The sequence below is a fragment of the Phyllostomus discolor genome, chromosome 3 (genome assembly GCF_004126475.2).
Source record: "Phyllostomus discolor isolate MPI-MPIP mPhyDis1 chromosome 3, mPhyDis1.pri.v3, whole genome shotgun sequence".
NCBI lineage: Eukaryota > Metazoa > Chordata > Mammalia > Chiroptera > Phyllostomidae > Phyllostomus > Phyllostomus discolor.
The window spans coordinates 91,115,817-91,140,718 of record NC_040905.2 but is presented as its reverse complement, the minus strand read 5'-3'; the positions used below and the strand labels follow the sequence as shown (position 1 = coordinate 91,140,718).

Here is a 24,902-nt window from a genome sequence, read left to right as displayed (position 1 = left end):
TCTGGACTTCTCTCCCTCCCGCCTTCCGCAGGCTGGCTGGCTCGGGGCTGTCCTGGCCCTCAGGAGCCCCTCCGTGGTCCTGGGCTGTGATGCCCAGAGGCAGGAGCTTAGGGGCATCCTGTTTTTGTGTGAGGAGGCCTCCGGTCAGCAGGAAGCAGGAGGTATGGCCTCAGATGGCATCATCTCTCCTGCGCAGCAAGGCCAGAGCCAGGAGAACCCGGGCCAAGCTCACCGACAGGGCAGGGAAAGGCTGCTCTCTCCAGGGCTGGTGCAGACAGTGGCCACCTGTCCCGCCGCATAGGCCCAGAAGGGGCAGTCCCCTGCCTGGCTCACACAGTCTCCGGAAGTGGGTTGAGGAGGGGCTGGGGCTGGAATCCAGGCTCCTGCCCTGGAGTCCGTTGCCCTTCACCCTGGTCTGCTGTGGTCAGTTGGTCCCTGAGGGAGGTCAGCATGGCAAGGCCTGGCTCCAGCTCAGCGGGGAGGGTTCCATCACCAGCCTCGGGGAGGTCAGAGGTGTTGGTCACAGTCAGCCAGTCTGGGGTGGCTCTGGCAGGGCAGCACAGGCACAGGCAGAACATTCCAAAACTTCTTTCTGGAACCACTAGGAAGAGGGCCCTTGGTCAACCAACTCACCTGTGCCTGCCTCAGTTTCCTCACCTGGGCAGTGAGGTAAGGATGGAGTGTGAAGATGTTTTAGAACACAGCCTGACTTTCTGGGTTTAAGAAGTGTTTGCTACTCTTCTCCTGATCGTCGTCATTACGAGTCTGCCCCCACGGCAGGAGGTCAGCCTTCCCCGGGCATGGAGGCCTGTGGCCAGCTCCAGGGACACTTAAGCCATCCTGTGCCTGGGGATGAGTGAGCTCACTGCTTGAGCCCCGAACTGCCGGCCCTGGCAGCCGATCAGACGGATCGGGGGCTGACTTGGTTGGACAGATGGGGCAGCCGGGCTGAAGTGGATGCATGGGGGCAGACGCAGACGCAGGCTCAGCTCGGCGCATGTCCTAGAGAACTCTTGGGCTTGGCCAAGCCTACAGAGGATGGGGCCTGTCCAGATGTGTGCGTGGGGCCAGAGTGGGATGGAGATCTGAGTTTTCCATTCTCCCTTATCAGAATCACCCCCATTTTTCTTTTGTCTCTGCTTTTCCACTCCCTGAGGAGGGCCCAGGCTGGGGTGGGTAATGGTGGTGCATAGCATAGGGCCAGGCTGACGCAGAAACCCTCTTCAAGAGCTGACCAGGGGTTGTCACGCGCTACACACTTTTCATATGAGAGGACTGAGCCTCCTGGAGGATGGAGTCCTACCCAGAGTCACGCAGCTTGAGGGGCTGGGCCACACTGCAGCTACAGATTCCCCCAGCTGGTGTGGGTGGCCCTGCCTTGAGAGTTCTGCTGCCCTGCCGCGGTCCAAGGCCAGGTCTCTCCAGTTGTGTATCTTACTGTGTATCTTCACCCAAGAGCCCCTTCCTGGGCTCTGGGCCCAGGGCTACAAAGATCCAGTTGGCCCAGTGCTGGTGGAGACCTTCGTGGCTTGGACTCTGTCTGGATCTGACAACCCCACCCACTCTGAATGGCCCCAGACAGGTGTCTGGCAGGGAACACTCCATCCTGTCCTTTGTCACTTTCCAAACTGTTGTCCGGACTTGGAAGAGTATTTAAAGAGCCATCCCTGGGCTGCCCCAGCCCTGCTGCAGCGCGAGGGAGCACTCCAGACCATGGTAGGCTAGGGCTGCCCTGCCTCCTGACCCTGACCTCATCCTGTGACCTTGACTTCATTTGTGATTCTGACCTTCACCTCATTGCCTGAACTCACCCTGACCTTGACCTTGCTCCTCTCATTGACATCCTTGCCCTTGACCTGATGTCCCTGGTCCTGACCTTTTCTTCACCCTTGATGTCATGCCTGCACCTGGCCCATCCGGGGCTGCCCTTGATGGGGGGCCAGTCTGTCCATGTGGGTCCTGATTTGGGTCTGCTTTCCTGGATTGGGGGGGGGGTGCTGCTGAGGTGAAGGGGAGGATAAGGAAGAGGAAGGGGGAGAAAGGCAGGGTGGGTCAGTATTAGACTTTTCAAGCCAGGTGTGGGGCTCTGCTCCTGTTGAGAGGACGTGACCCCTATGAGGGTTGGGGCGGGATTCCAGGACAGCCCGGGTCCTGCTGGCCTTGCCCAGAGGCCCTTCAGCCCCCATGGGGCCTGCCCTGCTGTCCTCCCTGCCCCTGTGCTCGCAAGGGCTCTGTTCTTGCAGGCCCGTCTCACACACGCCCGTCAGGCCCTCTGGCCTGAGAAACTCCAACTCAGCTGTCAGACTCCATCTCAGAAGCCACCTCCTCTGGGAGGCCTGCCCCGAGTGCCCAGGGGCAGAGGGGCTTCTCTGCATTCTCAGTGCCCGTCCCTCCATCACCCTCAACTGACGGTCTGTCTCCCAGCTGGAATGTGGGCTCCCTGGGGACAAGGATGGGGCCTGGTTCAGCTCTGGGTGCCTGGGCCTAGGCAGGGGGCCTGGCCGGAGGTCAGCAGGTACCTAATACATGTCCTGATGCCTTGAGATCAGCACACACGGGGAAACCGAGGCGTAGAGCCTCTAACTGCTTTTTCTGAACATCACAGAGGCTGTGAGCAGCAACGGCAGGGTTAGCTCTCAGGTGTGGGCTAGCCCCTTCTGCCCTGAGGTGTTCTTTTCAGGGGATTTTTATTTTTTAGGGGCACATTATAAACCAGAATTCCCAAGACAGCCGGGTTGCCAAGGGACCGGGTTGGGAGGCCAGTTTCCCCGCATGGTCCTCCTTCTGGGGTTCTGGGACAGGACAGGGCCCGGCACACAATAGGGCAAGGCATCACAGAGGGCCGCGGAAGGCTGGGGTGGGCCGGGGTGGGTGACGCCAAGGCCGAGGGCAGGTCTGAGGAGAGAAAGGGCAGAATACCCCACAGACGGAAGTGATCGTTTTTATTAATCAGAGGGAAATGTATATGTAATTATGTGAGATGAACTCTGCAGGGAGGTTCTTTTCTTTATGATGTCTGAAGGGATTTATAAATATTACAGAGGTTTTACAGCATCATAACGTCCTGGCTGCCCTGCCAGCCCCCCTTTCAAAGGATTAGTGGAGACAAAGCACCCAGTAAAAGCTAATTATAAGTCAGCCGTGCTGCTGCTCCTGAAGTGAGCCCAGGCGCCGGAGGGAAGTGGGGGCGAGTGCCGGGGTGGGGGAAGTTGGGTGGTAGGACAGGAGGGAGCTGGGGGAAGGGAGACCACACAAGCACCAGGGTGGGGGGCACGTGCTCTGGGGATGGGCAGACAGATCTGGGCAGGAGGGCGGTGCAGGCTGGGACGGAGGCCGGAGCTGGGGGTGGGGGATGGGAGCAGGAAGCCGTCTCTGTTTCAACTCTCTGAGCCAGTCCGAGGACCCTTTGATTAGGGGGGCCCTAGTGATAGATGCTGAGGGCAAGGCCTCCTCCTCAGGGGGTCTTGAGGACTGAGAGCTTTCAGTGAATGCTCAGTAGAGGATTCCCAGACACCGTGACATCCTGAGAGAAACGCTGGAATTGTCCCATGTGTGTGGTCGCCTGCTCTACCTGCTGGGGAGTTCGCCCCTGAGCTTTGGGGCCCTATTTCCAAAGTGATCCTCACTCCGAGTCAGGGCGGGACGGGGGCCTCAGAGATGAGCAGGCACAGACACATGGCAGGACAGTGTGGTCATGTGATGGGGTGTGGCTGAGCTGGACTGGTGGGGAGGGAAGCATCTGGGGGGGGGGTCTAAATTAGCTTGGAGGTCAGGGAAGGCTTCTCGGAGGAGGTGGCAGAGAAGTTGAGCCTGGAGGATAAGAATTCTGCCAGATGGAAGGCCAGGAAGGTATTCCGGGTAGCGAGAATGGCAGAAGCAAATGTTGGGTGAGAAGAAACTCAAAGCACATTTGGGACAGAATGAGGGACCCAGGAGGCTGCGGTTTGAAGTTCTGGGAAACAGACAAAGGACAGACCTTGCAGGGCTGAAGAGCCCAGATGTTGTGCGGAGAGCACCTGGGGTGGTGGCAGGCGAGGAGGCGGGCCCTATCTGAGGTCTGCTGCTGGAAAAGATGCCCCTCTCTGCCTCACAGCCTGGGAGCAGACCACCCGCCTTCCGGAGCCCAGGGGCCCAGGTCAGGAAGCAGCTGGCTGGCCTGCGGGGTGGGTGCTCCTGTGGGCTTCTGGCTGTGGGCTGGGGAGCCACCCTGCTTGTCTGCAAGGCTTTTACTAGGAGCTTTGTCTGCCTGTCTGCTCCCCGCTGGAGGGTGGTGGGTGTGCCATTCGGGACAACGTCCCTGGGAGGTGAGGCATGAGGGTTGGGAGGCTGCGAATGGCTGGCCTCCCAAGGAAGAGGCTTTGGCAAGGCCTCACCTGGTACCTCACAGGCACCGAGAAGAGCCCGGAAAAGAACAGAAGGCGGAGCCAGCTCCAATGTCTTCTCCATGTTTGATCAGTCCCAGATCCAGGAGTTTAAAGAGGTTGGTCACTGCTCCTGACGGCCCCCGGGGGGATTCACATACCGGCTAGAATGCACTGGGGGAGCAGCAAGGCGTGGGCTCAGCCCTGGGTCCCTGAGGGGTGGTGATGTCACTATTCTCAGTGGCCACAGTGTGCCCCAGAACCTGCAATGTGACTGCTGTCCCCGTGCAGTCCTGACCCCTTTCTGTCTGAGCCTCTGCTTGCTGTGTGACCTCGGGGAAGCCCTTCCTCGCTCTGAGCCTGTTTCGCCCTCTGTAAAGGGGGGTTGTTGTGAACATGAAAGGAGGGACAGGCACGAAGCCCCAGCAGTGTCCTGGCACACAGTAGGAGCTCAGCGCTGGTTGGTTGTCACTGCCATGCTGGTGTCCTGCGGAGCTGGGCAGCCTGATAGCCTGAGGGGCCTGCACTGAGGGTGACTGGGCAGCAGTGTGCAGGAGGACGGACTCTTGGGGGGGGAGGGGTGATTTCCAGGGAGGGAAGCTGGGCTTGGGTGAGTGGGAGGGTGGCTTTTCAGTGCCCGTGTCTCTGCCAGGCCTTCACCATCATGGACCAGAACCGGGACGGCTTCATAGACAAGGAGGACCTGAGGGACACCTTTGCTGCCCTGGGTGGGTGACCAGCAGCTGGAGAGGCAGGGGCTCGGGGCAGAGCAGGCTGTCCAGGAATCGTGGGTGGCTGGGGGCGGGCCAGGGCAGCAGTGGCTGTGAGGGGCTTGTGTGTCATTTGGGGGTGCAGGGAGGGCATGGCTGCTACCGAGAAGGCCTAGAAGGTTTCCCACTTGTCAGAGGAGACCTTGCCAGGGAAGGTGCCCTCTCACGGGGAGGGCATTCAGGTGCACGGATGGCCTGTGCGAATGTCAGGGGTGGCAGGCTGGGGAGCTTCCTCAGGGGAGAGGCTGGAGATGTGCACAGGTCTCACGGGTTCCACGCCTCGGCTGCCGGGGGAGGAGCTTGCCCTGTCTACAGCCCAGGGAGAGTCCTCGGGGGGCCTCAGGGCCTGGGGGGGGGGAGGGGCTGAGGTTGGGGGGAGGGGACAGAACCAAGTCCTGTCTGGGCTGAGCTTTGAGGTCCAGGAGATCTGGTTGTCCCCTGGACCCATGAGGAATCCCAGAGTCCCAACCTCCTGGCAACCAGTTGCCCCCCTGGTGACAAATGAGCCTGAGGCCCAGGTTTTCCAGCCCCTATGCACCTCGGCTTCAGTTTCTTTGAGCCTCCATTTCCTCACCTGTAACAGGGGAATGACAAACAACTAACTTGCTCTTCCTTTTAGGGAGGCTGAGGTGGTGGCAGGAGCGGTGAGGAGCAGCGCAGGCAGCCCCACGCTGACTGGCTGAGTGTGCTCCCTATCCTCCGTCCCCCAGCAGGTGGGCGGGGCCTTAAAGTCCAGTCAGGGGCCAGTGGATGGGAGAGCCAGGAGACTCTACAGGAGGCTCTGTGGTCCTGCGCTGTGTTCTCATGGCTGCCTGCAGGCAGTGTGCCCTCTGACCCTCACTGTGCTCCCCCGGGTCCCCATCCCCAGGCCGCATCAATGTGAAGAATGAGGAGCTGGAGGCCATGGTGAAGGAGGCTCCTGGGCCCATCAACTTCACAGTTTTCCTGACCATGTTTGGGGAGAAGCTGAAGGGTGAGTGAGGCCCCAGGTGGCCCAGGGGAGGGAGGGGGGAGTGGGTGTGGGTGGGCTGGGCCCTGTGTGTGCACATGCCTCCCACTGACGCCCACCCCAGCTGCAGGAGCACCCACCTTCACAGCCCTGCCCCAGTCTCCACCCCTGCATCACAGAGAGGTGGTAACTGTAGTGACCCCTGCTTGCAGGGCGGTGAGGGGCCCAGCGGGACAGTCTGTGTGAAAGCTCTGCCCCCATCAGGACTCTGCCTCAGCCCCCCCCCCGCCCCCCCATCCCCCGCTCATGGTGCCTGCTCAGCCTCACTGCCCACTGCCACAGGAGGGGAGGAGAGGGTGTGGGGGTGGGGGTGGAAGCTGCTGTGACCAATCACAGTTCCTGCCCTAGGGAAAGGATGGAGGGGCCTCATTCACAAGTCAGAAGACTTGGGCTCAGGGAGGACCCCACGACGGCCCCAGGTGTCCCAGCACCAAAGTGGCAGGGATGGAACCTAACCCCGACTCCCGGTTCTAACCATTGCACCTCCTAAGATGCAGCGCCAGGCCTGGGGGCAGGGTGGTGTGGGACTCAGGGCATTTCTGTCCCTTTCTCTCCAGGCTGTGGGAGCTGCTCCCTGCCCCTTAATGATGTCCCCTGGGCTCGAGGGCGCCATGGTCAGAGGGAAGGGCCAGGTTGCACTGCAGCTGCCCTGGGAGGTGGTCCTTGTAGCCACCCCACCCTCAGGGTGCCCCTGCCTGATGCTTTCCCTTCCTCTGCCGGCTCTGGATTCAGTACCTAGCCCCTCACTGACCCCCAGGTTACCTTGGGCAAGGCTTCTCTGCTCTTTGCACCTCATTTCTTGTCTGTAAAGTGAGCATAGTGCAGTTCCCTGAGGCTGCTGTAACAAGTGCCCACGCACTTGGTGGCTCAGACAAACAGTGATGTCCTCTCTCATGAACTGGGCTGGGTCTGCTGCTCCACCAGTGGGGGTAACAGGGGCTGGGGCCGGCTGGGCAGGCACTATCTCCGCCCCCTGACCAGCACGAGGACACATCGTCATGAGGTTCCTGCCAGTGATGGGGGGATGTAGCCACTCTGTCCCCTTTTGATGAGGTTCAAAGTCTGCAGAGCGGAGTGGCTGCAGGGTCAGCATGGTGCCAGGCGTGGTCACTCTGGACCAGCTCAGAGATGCCTAATGACCCAGACACCATCCTGTCCTGGATGAGTTCCCAGTCTGATGGGGGGACGCAGCTGGCCCTGACCCAGTCTGATGGGGAAGACACAGCTGGCCCTCACCCAGTCTGATGAAGGAGACATAGCTGGCCCTGACCCAGTCTGATGGGGGGACGCAGCTGGCCCTGACCCAGTCTGATGGGGGAGACTCAGCTGGCCCTCACCAGTCTGATGGGCTGGAGCCCAGAGTGGCGGAACAAGCAGGGTGCACTGGACATCCAAAGAGCTGGCTTCAAACTCTTCCTCCCCTTATTAGTGGGGACCTAATGCCCCTTTGAGCCTCAGTTTCCTTTTTGACAAACTGGGGACATTAGCACCTACCACGTGAGGCGCTCTGGGGGTTCCAGGGGATAAAACAGCGAAGCTGCAGGGTGGAGCGTGGCACAGAGTGCTCAGGTGTGCGTGAGGCCGCGGTGGAACAGTATTCGTCCAGATCCTCACCATTAACGATGCATCATCATAACTGATTCCGGGAAGCGGGCAGCAAACACCGCCCTTTTCTCCATTTCACAGTGACACAGCTTAGCCTTAAAGAAGGCAGGGACATCCCTGGTCCACAGTGAGTGGGCGGGCAGTGTGACAGAGGTGAAAGGGCACCACATACGGGTCACCTGGCCACTTGCTGTCATCTGCATGGTCTGTGAGGCTTCTTTCCTGGGCCTGAGCTCCCCACCTGCACAGCCAGGGGGCTGGACCTTCAGTCTCGCTGTGGGAATACAGCTATTTCTTCTGAAGACTTCTCCTCCTGAAGCCCATGCTATGGAAGCAATAAAACCACACCTGCTGCTCCCCACGGCCCCCGCCCCCCAGCCTGCTGGCCCACCGCCCTCCCTCTGGCCAAGACAACCTTGCAGCCCCTCTAATGCCACCGTCCGAGTCCCGGCTTTCGGCCCCCGAGTGCACGTCTCCCTCTCTCCCCACACCCTCTCGTCACATCTTGGGTAAGGAGAAAGCGCCAGAGTCACCCTCCCACCTCGCTAATCACACGGCAGCGTCAGCCTCGAGAACTCGGACAAGCCGTTCAACCTCTCTGAGCCTCATCTTCTTTGCCTGTGAAACTGGGCCAGTCAGCCGGAGGTTAGGCACGTAGCAAGTGCCTCATCGGGTCTCCGGGCACAGCTGGGCAGGCGTGCACAGCCGCATGCAGTGGCCGTGGCTACCACTGCTGCTCCTCCTTTCCTCAAAACCTCTCTTCTCTTGCTTCAAGTGGGCTTGGCCTGCACTGTGGGGTGGAAGTTGGGGAAGAAACCCCAAGCTGTTGCCCTCTGTAGGGGCCACGGGATCTGCCCCCAGACCCCCCGACACCTCTTCTCCAGCCCCTGCCCGTTCTCTTCACCTTGGTGCTCTCTCTGCCTGTGTGCACTGCGTCTAGGCACGGACCCAGAGGAGACCATCCTCCATGCCTTCAAGGTGTTCGACACTGAAGGGAAAGGTGTCATCAAGGCTGATTTGTAAGTCCCGCTATCCTCCATTTTCGTTTTTCCTTTCTCTGAAGCCTCGGGTATGAAGGAGTTGGTGTGGGGTCTGGGCGGGCAGCAGCCCAGTCTCCTCTGCCCAGAACTCAGCCCGGCTCAGCCATCTCTCGGTGTCCCTCCCCCTCTCTGGGCCTCAGCGCCCCACTTCTGTGCAGAAGTGTGCAGGGAGTAGGAGGTCTCCCGGGAGGGCTTCCCAGGGGCAGGGGCAGGGGGGTGGAGGTGGGCCTTGAAGGATGACTAAAGGTGGCTGGGCTGAGGCAGGGAGTATTCCAGACGCAGGAATACAGCGAGTGAAGTGCCAGGGCTTGGCATGTGCGAGGAGGAGTGGGCTGTGGCTGGAGGGTGTGGGCTGGAGGGTGTGAGTGTGGGAGACTGAGCACAGAGGGGCAGGCGGGGCCTGTAGGGGGCAGCTCACTCACCAGGCCCTGGACCCTGGGTCTGCCCTGGGGGTGCAGGAGGGCCTGGGAAGGAGTTAGGCAGGGGCAAGATGGAGGCCAGCAAGGAGGAGAAGAGGGGAGGGTCGCAGCCACCATCACTCAGATAGAGGGGAGTGGATGGGTAAGTGAAACACCAGAGGCCAAAGACAATGGGATCCAGGGTTCCACGGGGAAGAACAGGCCAGAGGTTAGCCAGGGCCTGAGTGCATCCAGGAGGGAGTGGGCACGTGGGAAGGGAACAGCCCAGCTGGGAAGACACAGAGGGTGAGGTGGCTGTGGGCAGCCATCCAGTGGGCCGCTGGGCCGCCATTACAGAGGTGGGGGCACTGGCACCTGCTGCGCCTGCGAGCCTCAGCCCAGCGAGAGCTCGGTGCCGAGAGCTAAGGGTGGCGGGCAGGGGCAGGCAGGGCGTGGCCACCTGTCCAGGGGCTGGGATGCTGAACTGATCTCTGACCTGTCCCTGGGCCATCCCTTCAGAGCCTCCGAGGCCTCGCTGGGCCCGTGGGTGATCCTGGGTCGGCAAGATTTCCTCTCCAGGCACAGGCTTTTTGACCAATTACTATGATGCTCAGGCCTTGGCTTTGAGACTAGTTTTGCTGCCTATTAGAATCATTCCTTAATGGAGGAGGGCTGGGAGAGGGCAGGGGGCAGGGGCAAGTGGGGAGGGTCTGTTTTGTCTCTCAGACGTTTTCACCGTCCTTTACTCCCCAAAGCTGTGAGTCACTCTCTCCAGGGGGTGGGTGATGAGGACTCCTCCAGGCTGCAGCCCGCTCCTTCCACTCCCTGAGAGCACACGGTTCCCGCCCCCATCTCGGAGACCTGGGGGAGACCCTGGGGTGGCCCCCGGCATGGCCTGGACCAGCCCCTCTGCCGCCATGCACCTTCACTCCCAGCAGCACGAGGCCAGGGCTGGGAAGAACACATTGGGGACCCAATTTGGGAGCCAAAGACACCGCCCAGGGATAGGGGACATGGAAGATGTGGCTGCTCGCCAGTCAGGCCACAGAGGAGGCTCTGGTTGAAACAGAGTCTGTGAAAAGTCCCCAGCTTGGAGAGTTGGAAACTGTGACTGTCCTGTAGTAACATAAATAATGGAAAATGTGTGTCGGTCCTTCGTGGGGCCTGCCGTGGCTGGCACCGCAGGGCACTGGGTGCTCAGCGCCTGGGCAGCCCTCTGAGCCCGCCCCTGCCCTCTGCTGCTCCAGAGCCCTCTGGGCGTCCTCCTCCCCAGCTCCTAAAGCATCAGTCTGTCCCCACAGCCTCAGACTCACCTTCCATGCCTCATCTCTGGCCACTCCTGCAGACCCAGGCTGCTCTGGCTCCTGTGTGCAGCTGCTCTGGACTGCCTGGGGGGACGGGCCCCACACTGCCACCACAGATCACCCCCACCCAGAACCTCAGTTTCCCTCTCTGTAAAGGGAGTTTATGGCACTCATTTCCCAGGGCCACGAGGAGCAAATGGTACCTGCGCAGGCCCGGGAGGACAGGTACCTGGATGGGCCTTCCTGCCCCTGGGCTGAGCGTAAGCCCCTTGCACGCCATAGAGCGCCATGCAGATGTCAGCAACTGTCGCAGACAGTAGCACAGGGAGAGCAGCAGAACAAAGGCAAAGAGGTTGCCCTCGGTAACCCTGAGGTTGGTTATTAGTGCACGATGGGACATCAGAGTGGCCCCCAAGGTCATGTTGGAGTCCCAAGGTCATTATAGTTGGTTCCCACTTGATGCTGGGAGGGGAGTCCATGTTACAAAGGAAGAAACTGGACCTGAGCTGAAGTGTCCGCCTGAGCCCACATAGTTATCTGGGGGCTGCAGGGCCAGCCCCATCCCCTTCCTGGCCATCACTGGTGTCCTCCTGGGCCAGGACTCCTCCCCCAGGCTACCTGTCCTCCTCACCCTGGGATCCGCATGTCCCCTCACAGGGTGGCCCTTCCCCTGAACATGACCATTTCTCTCCCTTGAGCAGCATCAAAGAGAAGCTCATGACCCAGGCAGACCGGTTCAGCGAGGAGGAGGTAAGCTCTGGTTTTTTAGGGTACCGCTCTGCACTGCTAAGAGTCTTTCTGGGAGGCACAGCCCTGCCCTTCTCAGGAGTCACCCTGCCCCCACGCCCCACACCGCAGACCACTCTTCTTTAGGTGCTGAGATGATGCCTCCCTGGATTCCTTGGATGAGAGCAGAAGGGTGGGGGTGGGTGTGGCTGTGGGAACCTGGCCTCTGTGCCCTCTACCACCACATCGCCATCTGTGCTCTGACACCCCTGGGTGACCCCTGGTGTTAGGTCCTGGTCCAGGCTGACTCCCTGCTCCTTCCCCAGATCAAGCAGATGTTTGCAGCTTTCCCACCAGACGTGTGTGGCAACCTGGACTACAGGAACCTATGCTACGTCATCACGCATGGAGAAGAGAAAGACTAGAAGGGGATCACAGACCTCCCCACAGTCAGAGGCAGCAAACACGGGGCAGCCAGTGGGGGGCTCCTGTGACCAACACGTTTAAGGAAAGGGTCCCCTTGCTTTGGGGGTGGGGTGCAAAGCGAGAATAAATAATGCTAACAAGCTCTGAGTTTTTGTGATTAATACTCCTGCTGGGGAGAAAGCTAAACATTCCTGTGTTGTTGGTTTTTCCAAAACTTTTTACTTCCCTGGCTTTGCTCAAATGTTCCTGATGAGCTAGTGTTTAGAACTAATTGACAGTTTTAATGATCCCCAGCTGGGCCACAGGATACTGCCTTCATTTATGAAGCTTTTATTGAGCACCTAGTACATGCCAGAACCATTGCCAGTCCCGGGGACGCAGCGATGAGCCAGTGCTGTCCTGGGCAGGAAGGTCATGCAGTGAGGAGGACAGGGATTGGGGTGGGGACGCGGAGGGAAGCAAGTCCAGGAGAGGCCTGGAAGCTAGGAGCTTGGCAGAGGCGAAGGAGGTGGAAAGGAGGGGTCGATTTAGGGCATGTTTAAGGAGAAGGCCAAGAGCTCTTAAACAGGACACACACAGCACCAACCACAGAATAAAAGTGCGTGAAATGGACTTCGTCAAAATTTAAAACTCCTGCTCAGCAAAAGACAACATGAAGAACACGAAAAGGCAAGGCACTGGGCTGGAGAAGATATTGGCAGTGATAAGTTTTGACAAAGATCTCATATTCCAAATATACTTTTTAAAAATCCTACACATTGATACTGGAAAGATCACCAAAACAAATTAACAAACAAAGTAGATGACAAAAAAAGGACATCCAAATGGCCAATGAAGACCTGAAAATATGTCCAACCTCATTTCCCATAAGAAAAATGCAAATGAAAACTTCCATCAGGTGCATACCCACTATGGCTAAAAGTAAAACGCTTGACAACACCAAGTGTTGATGATGATGCAGAACAAACAGAACTCTTTGATTTTGGGAGCAGGAGTGTAAAGTGGGCCAACCCCTTTGGAATACTCACTGGCAGTAGCTCTTAAGTTAAAATACACGCATATCCTGCACCAGCAGTTCCATCTTAGATGTGTACCACCAGAAATGTCCATCATGTATCTCTCAAAAGACATGTGTAAGCTTTTATAGATTCGTAAGAATCCCAAACTGGAAACAAGACAAGCTCCATCAGGAGGAGAGTTGATAAATGATCATATGTATGTGCAGCAATGAGAATAAACCACAGACACACAGCACAGCATGGTGCTGGTCTCATGCCACACTGCACAAAAGACACAGACAAGAGAGCTTACTTAGCTTATTTAAAAAATTTTTATGGGAGCATACTCTAATAACACATTTTTATTCAGGTACAGTTCACATACCATAACATTCACCACTTTAAAGTAACAATGAGTGGCATTACGTGAGTTAAGTGCATTCCCGGGGTGGGACAACCATCGCCCCGTCTATACGTAGAACGTTCTCACCCACCGGAGAGGAAGCACGTTGGAGGTCACCCCCGTCCTTCCGGCACCCTGCCCCTGGGAGCCACCCATCTTTCTCTTCCTGTGGATTTGCCTCTTCCAAACAATGTACATAAAGGAGACCATACAACACAGGGCTTCTTGTGCCTGGCTTCTTGGCATAATGCTTTCAGGGTGCGTCTGTGTTATAGTGCTTTATTCTGTCTTACACCTAACATTTCCTTGTCTGACTATATTCCATTTTGTTTATCCATTCAATCTCTTGATGGCCATTTGGGGCATTCCCACTTTTTGACTATAATGCATAAGAGTGCTATGTACATTCATGTGCAAGTTTTTGTGTCAACATGTTTTTGATTCTCTCGGGCACATACCTAGGAGTGAAATTGCTGGGTCATACAGTAACTATACGTTGAACTTTTCCAGGAATTGCTAAACTGCTTTTCAAAGCACTTTCTGAAAGTGACTGCACCACTTTACACTCCCATTGGTAGTGTTCACGTATTTCACTTCCCTCACATCCTCACCAGCCCTTGCTATTTTACTTCCCTTTTTAAAAAATTATAGCCATCCTCGTGGGTGAGAAGTGGTGTCTCATTTTGGTTATGCATTGAATTTCCCCAGCGATTACTGATGCTGAACACCTGATCATCTTCTTACTGACCATTCGTACAGCTTTGGAGAAATGTTTATTCAAGTTCTTTGACCATTTTTAAATCGGGTTGTCTTTTTTGCTGTTGGGTTGTAAGAGTTCTTTGTATATTCTAGAGAGCAGATTCTCTCCAGATATGTGATTTGCAAATATTTTCTCCCATTCGGTGGGTTGCCCTTTCACTTTCTCGATAGTGTTCTTTTATGCATTTCCTTTATTCTAAATATTTTATAGTTTTCAAATTTAGGACTTTAAGCCATCTTGAGCTATTTTCTTGTTTATGGCACGAGGTAAGGGCCCAAGTTTATTCTTTATCCAATTCTCCCAGCATCATTTATTGATGAGACTATTTCCTCCCATCGAACCGTCTTGGCGCTCTTGTCAAAACCCAATTGATCAGAGATGTATGGGTTGATTTCTGGACTCTCATTTCTAGTTCATTGATCTCCATGTCTAAGAGTATGTGCTTTCTGATTCCATTTATGTGGAATTCAAAGCCAGGCAAAACTAATTTATGATATCAGAAGAGAGAATAATGGTTACTTCTGGGCTTGGGGCGGAGGGAGGTGAAGGGGGGAGGGGAGGGCCGAGAGAGAACCCTATAGGAGCTGGGAACACTGTCTGTCTTGATCTGGGTGGTGGGTATCGGGTGTAAACATATATGAAAGATGATCGAGCTGAACCATTAAGGTTTTGCAATTATCGTATTTTTGGACTACCCCCCCTCCAATTTGGAAGGAATAATGCTTGTTAATGCTGCTGTTGAGTTCTTTCACATTTGCATTGGTGAAATATTATGTTATTTACATTATTAAATATTTTACCACATTTTTTGCTTTAAAACTTTTTTCTATTTTCCTTTAAAACCTAGGTGCATCTTATTGTCTGAAAAATACAGTAATATTCTTCACTATATTTATGTTCTATATTCCAATAGAAAGGAAGGAAGAAAGAAAAGGATGAGGAGAAAGAAAAGAAAAAGAAAGAGAAAGAAGGAAAGAAAGGAAGGAAGGAAGGAAGGAAGGAAGGAAGGGAGGGAGGGAGGGAGGGAGGGAGGGAGGGAGGGAGGGAGGGAGGAAGGAAGGAAGGAAAGAAAGAAAGAGAAAGAAAGAAAGAAAGAAGGAAGGAAGGAAGGAAGGAAGGAAAAGAAGAAAAGGGAAGGAAGGAAGGAAGGAAGGAAAAGAGAAAAGACGGCAAGGTCAGAGGATAGGGTGGAGAAAATGGGTATGGAGGGGACTTGGCTTTGGTGACTGACACACGATGCCCTGGGGCAGAGAACTCAGGGGAAGGGACTCTGGGGAAAGGGCTGAGTTCTGCTGGGGGCTTGTCCAGGAGGCAGGTGGATGCTAGGGAAGCAGCAGCTGGTGTGGGACAGAGAGCCAGGGCCCCTGTGCACCAGCACAGGGAGAGTGGGCGGTGGGACGAGAACCCATGGACCAGCCCGAGCACTCAGAGCAGGAGGAACACCAGGCCGAGTCAGTAGTAAGCTGGCTGACTGGTGGGACCTGAGGGCTGGAAGATTCCATGAGGTCAACTTGAGCAGAGAAATGCCAACAACCTGGGACCCAGTGCTCCAGGCACCAGGCTAAGGTCCTCGTGTGCTCTTATTCGTCGTATCCCTGTGAGAACAGGAGAGGAGACCGAGGGCCAGAGCTGGGCGTGGAGCCCAGGAAGCCTGGCTCCCTGACACCGCCGCCCAGAGTCTGGGGTCTGGAGGCAGGGACTGAATTTACAAAAAGGAGGTCCAGTTGCTTGTCCGTCGTCTCTTAAGGTCCTTGTTCCCTCTCGGGGATGTGGGAAGAGAGGTGTCCTCATCAGCCTGCAGCTGCCCTGCTCAGGACCCTTGTTCTGTGAGCAGGGGTGGGTGGGGCCCGAGCGTGAGGGAGAATATTCAGAAAGAGGCCTCCTTCTGCCCAGGCCTCCTCCCTCTGCTCTCCAAGAGTTCATCTTTCCTGGAAGTCAAGGACTCAGCGGCCCAGGAACTCATCAGACCTGTTTGTGTCCCAAAGAACCAGGCCAGAGCCAAGCTGGAGGGAGTGGGTGCCACAGGCACCGGCTCACCTGCCTGGCTCCCTGCCTGGCAGCTCCCGGCTGCCCTGCCCCGCGGCACTAGGTCTGCTTGCCTACCTCCAGGAGGACACAGGGGCCACCAGTGCGGAAGGCCAGAGGGCCTCTGTGCAGGTCGGGAGAGAAGACTGGGGGCCATCCTCTTGCTCCTTCATTCCTCCATCCTTCAGACATCCATCCACTTGTACTGCCTCTGTTTCAGGTCCTCGAGGGGCTCCGGGTAGGAGAGATGCTGTGACCTGGCCTCAGTGGCCCAGGTGGGAGGGGCACAGTGGGCCAGTTGTGAGGCCCCTGGTGGCTCCAAAACCTGAGTCTCTGCCTCTCTGGGCATCTCTGCAGCACTGCTTGCTCACGCTCCCTCTCCCCCGCACTGTGGGTCACTGGTGGGCTCGACTGCCCCTGACTGGGCCCACCACCACTGCCTTCAGTCTCTATGACTCTCTAAGGATAGTTAGAGGAATTCTCAAGGGATTCCTGGACTGGCTTCATAAGATCCCCAGACGCAGTCCCCCTGACCCGCCTCTGGTTCAGGCAGCTGGGGAGGTCTACAGAGCTGCCCCTTCTGGGGGGCAGGGGCTGGGCTCCTGACAGCCACAGAAACACGGGAAGAGCACACACGCCGGCAGACACCTCGCCTCTCCTGAGTCAGGTCTGGAATCACCTTTGTAAAGGGACCAGAACTCCTGTGGCCTGCCTAACCTCCCTTACACCACTGTCCTCTTGGCTCTGGGCCCCTGCTGCACAGCTTCATTCAGTTCCTGGAGAGCTCTACATTTCCTTCCCGAGGGAACACAGGGCCTCTGCATACACTGTGCCTTCTGCCTGGAACACTGTCCCAGCTGGCACCGCCCCTTTCTTTGCCCAGCTACTCTCTACTTAGCTTTCTGCTCTCAACTCCGCATCATATCCCTAGGCCCTGATGCCTGGAATAGGCCAAATCCCCTTCTGTGCACTTTCAGGGCACCATGTACTTTTTAGCCAGGGAGATACAGCGGTGTTTGCTTTCCCCACAAGGCTATAAGCCTGGGATCAGGTTGGATTTTGTCCACTGGCATACCCCCAGCACCCTGCACAGGGCCTGGCACCTAGTAGACCCTTGGGGGACATTGGACCAACACCAGGAAGCCCAGAGAGCCGACCCTGAACTGCAGAGGTCCCTGGAGGCAGCTTCCATGACCAGCTGCTTCATGCTCTGGGCCTCCGAGGAGACGCTGTGGGCCAGAGGGTGAGGCCAGGGTCTTCAGCTAGTCCAGAGCCGTCCCTCAGGCTCCACGGTCTGGGTCTGTCTGTCTGGCCCTTAGTTTCCCCAGCACAAGAGATCCTGTGGCTTTTGGGGTCGCAAGGACCCCATCCCTGGGCCTGCCTGGCTATACTGCACCCAAGGTGACCTGTCCCATGAGCTGGCCAGACCAGCGTTCTTGGTGGCCCCAACCCGGTCCTGGCAGGTGAGAGGCCAGCACCTCCAGGCATGGCCGTGGCAGACCTTGGTGTCCCCAAGGATCCGGCCCTGCCCTGGCCTCGCTGGCTCCCCCAGACAGCTGGGTCTCATTGAGGATAATTAGTCCCGTGAGCCGCCTGGGTCTTGGCATTTCATTCTCCACTGTGATCCGTCAGCCGGGGCCTTCGGACGTGGCCCCGTATAAATCACGAGGGGGTAGCTGTTAAGAGAAACAGCAAATTCCTTCCACCCATGTGGCTGGCTAAATTGACTCTGAGAGCAGATTCCCTCCTGGCACTCACTCAAGAATGGCCAAGTCCTTTGAAGGTCTTTCCAGGACAGACCCCAGGGGCTTGGAGCCGGCTGGGCGGGAGCGGGAGTCGCCTGGGGAGCCTCTGCTGACGGAGGGAGGGCAGGGCCGCCCCAGGACCGTGGCTGCGGCAGAGCCCCTGCCTGACGTGGTTTCATCATCGCTCTCTGTCTCTGTGGCCGCCCTGGGGGGTGACTCTGCACCTTTTCTTTTTCACAGCCAGGAAATGGCTGACGTGGTGGTGGGGGAGGGTGGCAGGGAGGCTGTCAATGGGGTCCCCAGCCAGGGACACTAAACCTCAGAGCAATGAAACTTCCCGGTGGAATTTCAGGCCTCAGGGGCGGTGAACAAACGGGGCGAGTTTATGAAGGGACCCCTGTAGCCACAGTCTGTTTAGTGGGAAATTCCACTCCATTCCTGCTGCAAGTTTAACCCTGGGCTGGGCCGAGATTTCGGTCTGGCTGAGGGTTAGTCTGGGCCTCTGGGGACTCCCAAGTGTCTGTCTGTGTCTGTCTGTCTCTTCCTGTCTGTCTCACACATAAAGCTCTCAAGTCTCACTTGCCAAAGGCAGAAAAACTACACAAGGGAGACACTGAGAGGTGGTGGGGACTTGTGCAGGTTCTGGAGCCAGAGGCCTGGGTTTGCACCTGGCTCCAGCTTGTCTGGGCAGGTCACTAACCTTGCTGCGACTCAGTTGTCCTTCTTGGAAAGTGATAATGAGGATAGAGTAACCTCACAGGGTGGTTCATGCCTTCATGAAAGCCAGGGTTAGGGATCCAAAGGTGGACAGACAGGCGTTATCCATCACGTGGACCTCTGCTGAGCCTACGTCCAGGGGAAGGCAGATGCCATGACCAGTGGCAACACTGTGATGCAAGAAGGACTCAAGAGGGTAGAGAGGTGGACAGTGGACCAGGTGCAGGTGGGGAGGGAGTAGGCCACCTGTGTAGGCCATAGTAAAGTTTTATCCCAAGAGTAGGGACACCTCTATTTCATTGACAGTGACATGATCACAGATGCAACTTCATAACCCAGAGTGACAAATGCAAAGTCCAGAAAGGCCTGTGGAGCTGAGGAAGTGCAGAGGAGATGCCTAATCCAGCCTGGAAGGCTTCCTGGAGGAGGTAATAAGCTTAAGAATGACCAGGAGAAATGCAGGCAAAGAGGGGATGATGACGGGCCTCCAGGTGAAAGATGGAAAAAGGGAGTTTTCTTCCAGAAAAGTCCATTCCTGATCACATCAAGCAGAGAGGCTCAGTTTGGTGCTGGTGAGTCTCTGGCCAGACCATTGACCTTCTTAACAAGCAGGGGGCAGACCGCAGGCCCAGAGCCGCCCTTCGGCCCCAGTAGCGGCTAGAATTGAGCAGCACAACTTTGTTTCACTTGATACATTTCTACGCTCACCCTCTGTTTACAGCACGTAAGACTAGCTTTTCATTTCAGTGAAGGTTCGGTGAAGGCAGTGAGGTTTCTAGGAAAGCCTTCTTTAAAGTAAGTGTGTGTACATAAGTTGATTTAAGGAAAATGACTAATGTAAACAATATTTAGGGGCAAAAGTCATGAATATGGGATGGGAATCACTCAGCTTTGGGAAGAACTGGATCTGGAGAGGCTGTGAGAGACTGTTCTGGAAGCAAATGTGCCCGAACTCTCTGGAACACGGGTTCCAGAGCCCCTGTGCTGAAAGTGTCAGCTCTCAGTCTTACGTCCAAATCCCCTTGAACAAAGAGGCTCCAACCCGAACCCCAAGCCAGTAGGGTGGGGCCGAGGGAATGGGGCTGCTTAGTGACAGACGGACAGACAGACAGACGGACAGGCTCCCCGCGTCACGAGTGTTTGGTGCCGGGCACGCACAGGAGCCTGGAGTTGGCCATCTTGAAGCCAGACCCGGTGGGTGATTCAGGAGCCAGCTTGGTCCCACGGGTGCGGCACCCTGGCACCGTCCTAAAGCCTGCTCAGGGTGGTGCCCTCCGTGCCCACTCCCCCTGTCGCTCCGCCCAGCCTCTCCCAGCTGGTGTGCCACAGTGTTCCCAGCTTGCCTGATGCCTATGTTGTGAGGGTGCAGCAGGTGAAATTTCAAAGCTCCCTTCTTGCTTCAGCTGGGACCACCCGGCCAAATTTGCTTGGCGCAGGCAGAAACCATCAGTGCTGTGACCTTAGCCTCTGCTTGGGGTCAGCAGGCTTCACTGACCAGAAGTTGAGGTCATTTAGCAGGGGGATTCATGGAGAGGCTTCAGCTGCCAGGACCATGGAGGGACGGTCCTGCTCACCTCAGGAGGACTGGACCCACCCGCACCCTGACTGCTGGGGAACAGAATCGGATAGTCGCAAGCCCAACGGGGAGAGGCCAGAATGACATGGGGTGGGGGTGACAGTAGCTGGGCCTGTGCAAGCAGGGTGGGGGTACCCTACCCTGAAGCAGAAGGTGGGACTGGCTCCTCAGGTGTCCCAAATGGCACAGCCAGGCAGGTGTCTGGGAGTGACAGGCACCCAGCCTGTGGATTGCTCTAGGGAAGAACCTTCTGCAACCCGAGCCATTGTGTGGAAAGGCGCCTCTGTAGGGAGTGAACTGCCCACAACTGGAGGCATGGGAGCTGAGGCTGATAGCCACATGCCAGAGATGGGACAGGCTGGCTATTAGAGATACAGTCACCCAGGGCAGAATGATAGGGGTACATAAAGCGGCCAGCCCACAGCCTGGCATGCAATGGTATCCCTCTCCCACCCCACAGCCTCCATGTGGCCCCACCAGAATCAGGGCCCACAGCAGGCTGACCCAGAAGGACCCTGTGGGGTATCTGAGATGCACAGTGCTCTGTGAACAGATGAGGAAGCCCCAGTTTGGAGAGAGATATCCCTTCCCAGCCGCTTCCCTGTCCCACTCCCCCCACACACCCGCCGCCTTTGCGTTCAACCCATGTACCCGAACATGCTCAGGATCACGTTCCTGTCCAAGGCCTGTTACTGGGGTCATGGACACTAGGGCATGCGTGTCAGAGGGACCGCGTAGGGTGGGGAACACATGAACATGCAGCCCTTGGGTGATGCTGGGGCTGTAAGGTGGGATTTCAAGTCTTTTGAGGGACTTGGGGCCCCTTAGTTGGCAGGGAGAGGGCTTCCAGGAGAGGGGCCGTGTCTTGCTCAGCAGGTCCTCATCTCTCCGGGCCCCAGAAATCTCCGTGCCACGAGGACACTGGACTGGGGGTGGGGCTGGGGCTGAGGCCCTGGGCGTGGGCTGGAGAAGGGGCTGGAGGGACAGGCCGGCCTGGAGCCGCCCTAATCTGGGGCTTAGCTCTGACTTCAAAGCCGGCAGCTTGGTTGGAATGTCCAGCCATGGTGGGGGCGGAAGGGGGATGCCTGGTTCCCATCAAGCTCCAGATAGTAACTGTGGCCTCTTGGGGGCTGTGGAGATGAGGCGAGTGGCATGAGGGCAGGGTTGGAGACCTCAGTGGGGGCAGATGGTGTCGGGGAGCCCCAGCCGCTTACAGCTGTGTGACTTTGGGTTTGTGGCTTAGCTTCTCTGGGCCCTTGCATTCTTCATCAGAAAAACAGGGTGAGCGGTATCTCCTTCCCAAGGCAGCATCTGGTGTAGGGCCTGGCCCACACCAGGTTGGGAGACTGCAGTCTGTGCCCGTGTGGGAGCACAAGTTTTCCTTGCAAGGGCCACCCTTGTGGCCCCACAGCGCCACCTACTGACAGCTGAGCGGCCGTGCCTGGCTATGACTTCCCCAAAGCCGCCTGGGTTGGGCGTTTTCTGGACAGCCTTGGGCAAAGGTTAAAAGCACAATTTGAGGGCAGACAAGTCTGAATGTGAGTACAAGCTGCCTCAATTTCTGGCTTAATGACAAAGTAAGCTTTTCAAACTCTTGTAAAAGGCAACAGCAGACAGAGAGTACCCACTGTGCTTTATTATATACATTCACACATGTCTCCCAACAACCACAGGATGCCAATTGTTATCATAGATGAAGACACTGAGGCCACAGAGGGTAAGACACTGGTCCTAGGCTGTACAGCCAGTAAGTAGCAGAACTGGGATTTGAACTCAAGCAGCATGCCTCCTTGGCCCTTACTTGTTACCATAGGTTAAAACAGCTGGTGTAGCTAGCTGCCTGTCAGGACTGCAGGTAAGAGTTACTCCTGGTAATCTGGCTGAAACTCTTGGCTCAAGGTGGTTCATTATGGTGACTCCAGCACAGGATTTGTTCTGGGTTCAGGTCCTGGCTCCTGTGGGATCTGGGCAAGCCAAGCAATGCCTGGTGCCTCGGTATCTTCATCAGTGGCTTGGCGCAAGGGTCGGAGATGAGCCGCAGAAGGGACACACAGCACATGGCAACAGTGGTCTCTTTGTTGTTCTCACGCATCAGCGCTGTCCCTGCTCTGAGCAGGCAGGGCCCTGCTGGCCCCCTGTGCACCGGGTGGCCCCTGAAGCAGTCCTCACACTGCCACGGTCCTGTGTCCCTCAGGTGCTAGAAGGCTGGCAACTGGAGGTGAGGGCTGCTCAGAGGAAAGGGGATTTTTTTCCTGGTTCTGATGTCCAGGGGAGAGAGGGGAGGCTTCCTGGACCCCAGGGCTTCAACGGGAGGGAGAAGCAGACTTGTAGGGGCCACCTTTTGGAGCCTGATTCACACCTCAGGCTGTGAGTCACCTCTGGTCATTGGGAGAAGAGGCCCCTCTCTTTGTGCACCTCCAGGGACCCTCTGTGTAGCGTAACCCAACCACCTACTTGGGAACAGGGGGGGAGTGGGGGTGAGGGGGCCTCCCAGGACAATGATGGGGATCGGGGGAAGTGTCTGCCACCCTCTATCTCACGTGATCGCCTGAGACCCCTTGTTTCCTGGTCTGCACACAGGATTACCTTACACCTCCAGCCACTCCCAGCTCTAAAAGTCCCCCAACCTTTCCCTTCCCCCCTTAGCATGTCCGTCAGGTGTTGGATCAACCAAGGATGTGGGTTCTCCACATCTGCCTCTGCTGCGGAGAACCTGTCTGTGACATGTGACCCCTGCTCCCCCAGTGGGAGCCAACCTCTTTCCAGTGGCCACTGTGGGGGATGGCAGGGCCAAGGAGGGGGCCACAAGGCTCAGGACCTGGAGACAGCCATTCCAACTCAGCCTACCCCCTTTCAGTGCAATGCTCCTCCCAGGAATGCCCACTTCAGCTCTGTAATTACTGGTTCTTCTCCTCCCTGCCTCGCCCCCAAGCTTTGTCAACTTCTGCTGGCCAGCCGACAGCAGTCTGCTGTAAAAGCTGGAGTCCTGAGCCAGCTTGAGCACATGCAAATAAGATGGGAAGGGAAGTGGGCACCCCAGAAACCCATTGTCCAGATGGGGAGACTTTCGGATGGGACCACAGATCCAGCTGGGCCCAGAGCAGCCTTGGTTAAAGGCTGAGGACACTCAGCAGACCGACCACCTTGCAGGGAGGCACTCCTGGACAGACGCTGTCCCTCCACAAACCTACCAGTGAGGCGGGGAGCTCGCTGTCACTGAGTGCTGGGGGTCCCATGCCACCTGGTACGCAGCTCTTGACAGTCTCCATAGCTCTTAGATCTCCACCTTGAGGTTCAGGCCTGCCACTTTCTGGAGTGTGGGCCAGGCAAGCAGGAGAGCCCATTTCACAGATGAGGAGGCCGAGGCCAGAGAGGAAAAGCAGCTTGCCTTTGGACACACAGGCAGGAAGTGGCAAAGTAAACCCCAGAAGCCAAGGCTGAGAGCTCTGGCTCCAGCCCCTGACTCTGGTCTGCTCCTTGGGGGCTGGGCCCAGAGGACGCAGGTCCCCAGAGAGTGCTCTAAGTTGGAGCTGTTGCAGCTTGGGAGTGGGTCTGGTCCTGGGTCCTGAGGTAGACACTGCAACAGGGTAAAGGCCTAAGAGGAGGGACCATTTCAGATGAACTAGAGATGGAAAGGCAGGTGGTGGGAGGTGCCTGAAGCTGGAGAAGGAACTGGCACTTTTTGAGCACCTGCCTGCCGGGCCCTGTGCCTTGGGCTCCATGAGGACGATGTCTCTGAAACCTCCCTGAAGCCCTGTGAGATCAGCAATAACAGATCTTGACAAAGAGCTCACATTCCAACTTTAAAAAAAATGTCCTACATATCAAGAATGACAAGATAATAGCCCCCAAAATGGGAGGTGACAGAAAGGGACACCCAGATGGCCGATAAAGATCCGAAAAGATGCTCAACCTCATTCCTCATAAGGAAAACGCAAGTGAAAATCTTGGCAAGGTGCACACCCACCAAATGGCTAAAATGAAGAAGGTGGGTGCCAGTATCCTCATTCTGCAGATGAGGAAACTGAGGCGCAGAGAAGCTCAGACATTGTCCCATACACAGCCGACGATGCCCAGGGCTACCTGCCCTCAGAGTGTGCCATCTTTATGCTCCAAGGCCATGCCCAGGCTGGCTTCCGCTGACCAGAGACTTCCTGAGCGCTTCAGTCACTTTGCAGCCCCTGGTGGGAGCCTGCTTTGGCCAGTCCTGTGCTGGGCTCTGGAAAGCGGGGCTGGCTCACCCTCAACCTCCATTTCTGAACAGCCGTGTCCAGGAGCAATGGATGCTCGCATAAACAGCCCAGGGCATGGGCTCCGCAGCATCCCGTGGGGCCTGGAGAAGGCAGAAGCCCTTGCTGCCAGGGGCGGAGGGAGAAGGCCAGTCACTGAGGAGCTGGGCTGGCCAGAGCAGGAGGAGTTTCGGGAGGCCACAGCCAGCCAGGCTCTGCGGGTGGTCGGGAGGCAGGCCCCTGAGGGCCAGGCGGCAGGCAGGGCCTTGGGCCTCCAGCCAGATCTAGATGGCTGTCCTGAGGGCACTGGAAGCTGCCCTCCAGGCTTGGGCACTGTGGGCCCCGGCATGGGCGTCCCTGTGGGGAATAGATGGAAAGGCCAGGCTGTCATCTCCGGAGTGATGACAGAGGCCGCTGCTGGATACAAGGTGGGGCACAGTGAGAGGTGTATGCATCCCATCCTGGACTCCGGCCCTGTGAATACTTGGAGAAGCCAGAGGCTGCTGCCCTGTCTTCACGGGTGGAGCCAAGAAGGCATGCCAGGAGGGCAGAGGGCAGCGCTCTTTGGCCATGTAAGTTCCATTTCCTCTGCTTCAGCTTTGGCTCCCAGGCCACGGCCCATGAGCTCACAGAAAAGTAAGGCCCCCTATGAGCTGCAGACCAAGGATTCTGGCAGATTGCATCCAAGATGGAAACAGCTGGTCCCTCTGGCTGGTCACTTCCCCACAGGGAGCTTATGGTCATTGGGGGACAGAGCCCAGACCCAGAGGCCCTTTTGCTCCAGTCCCCAGCTGGGCCCAGTGTGTCAGG

The 24,902-nt window shown here is 57.0% G+C and overlaps 1 protein-coding gene across 1 annotated transcript; it reads left to right on the top strand.

Moving 5' to 3' along the window:
* Positions 1–1,696: 1,696 nt before the first annotated feature.
* MYL10 (myosin light chain 10) lies at positions 1,697–11,779 on the top strand. The gene is made up of 8 exons (XM_028525575.2): positions 1,697–1,716; positions 4,094–4,135; positions 4,388–4,480; positions 5,014–5,089; positions 6,000–6,104; positions 8,686–8,764; positions 11,189–11,237; positions 11,540–11,779. Exons 1-8 carry the CDS (start codon positions 1,714–1,716, stop codon positions 11,636–11,638), a joined length of 546 nt encoding a protein of 181 aa, XP_028381376.2. The 5' UTR covers positions 1,697–1,713; the 3' UTR covers positions 11,639–11,779.
* Positions 11,780–24,902: the final 13,123 nt, after the last annotated feature.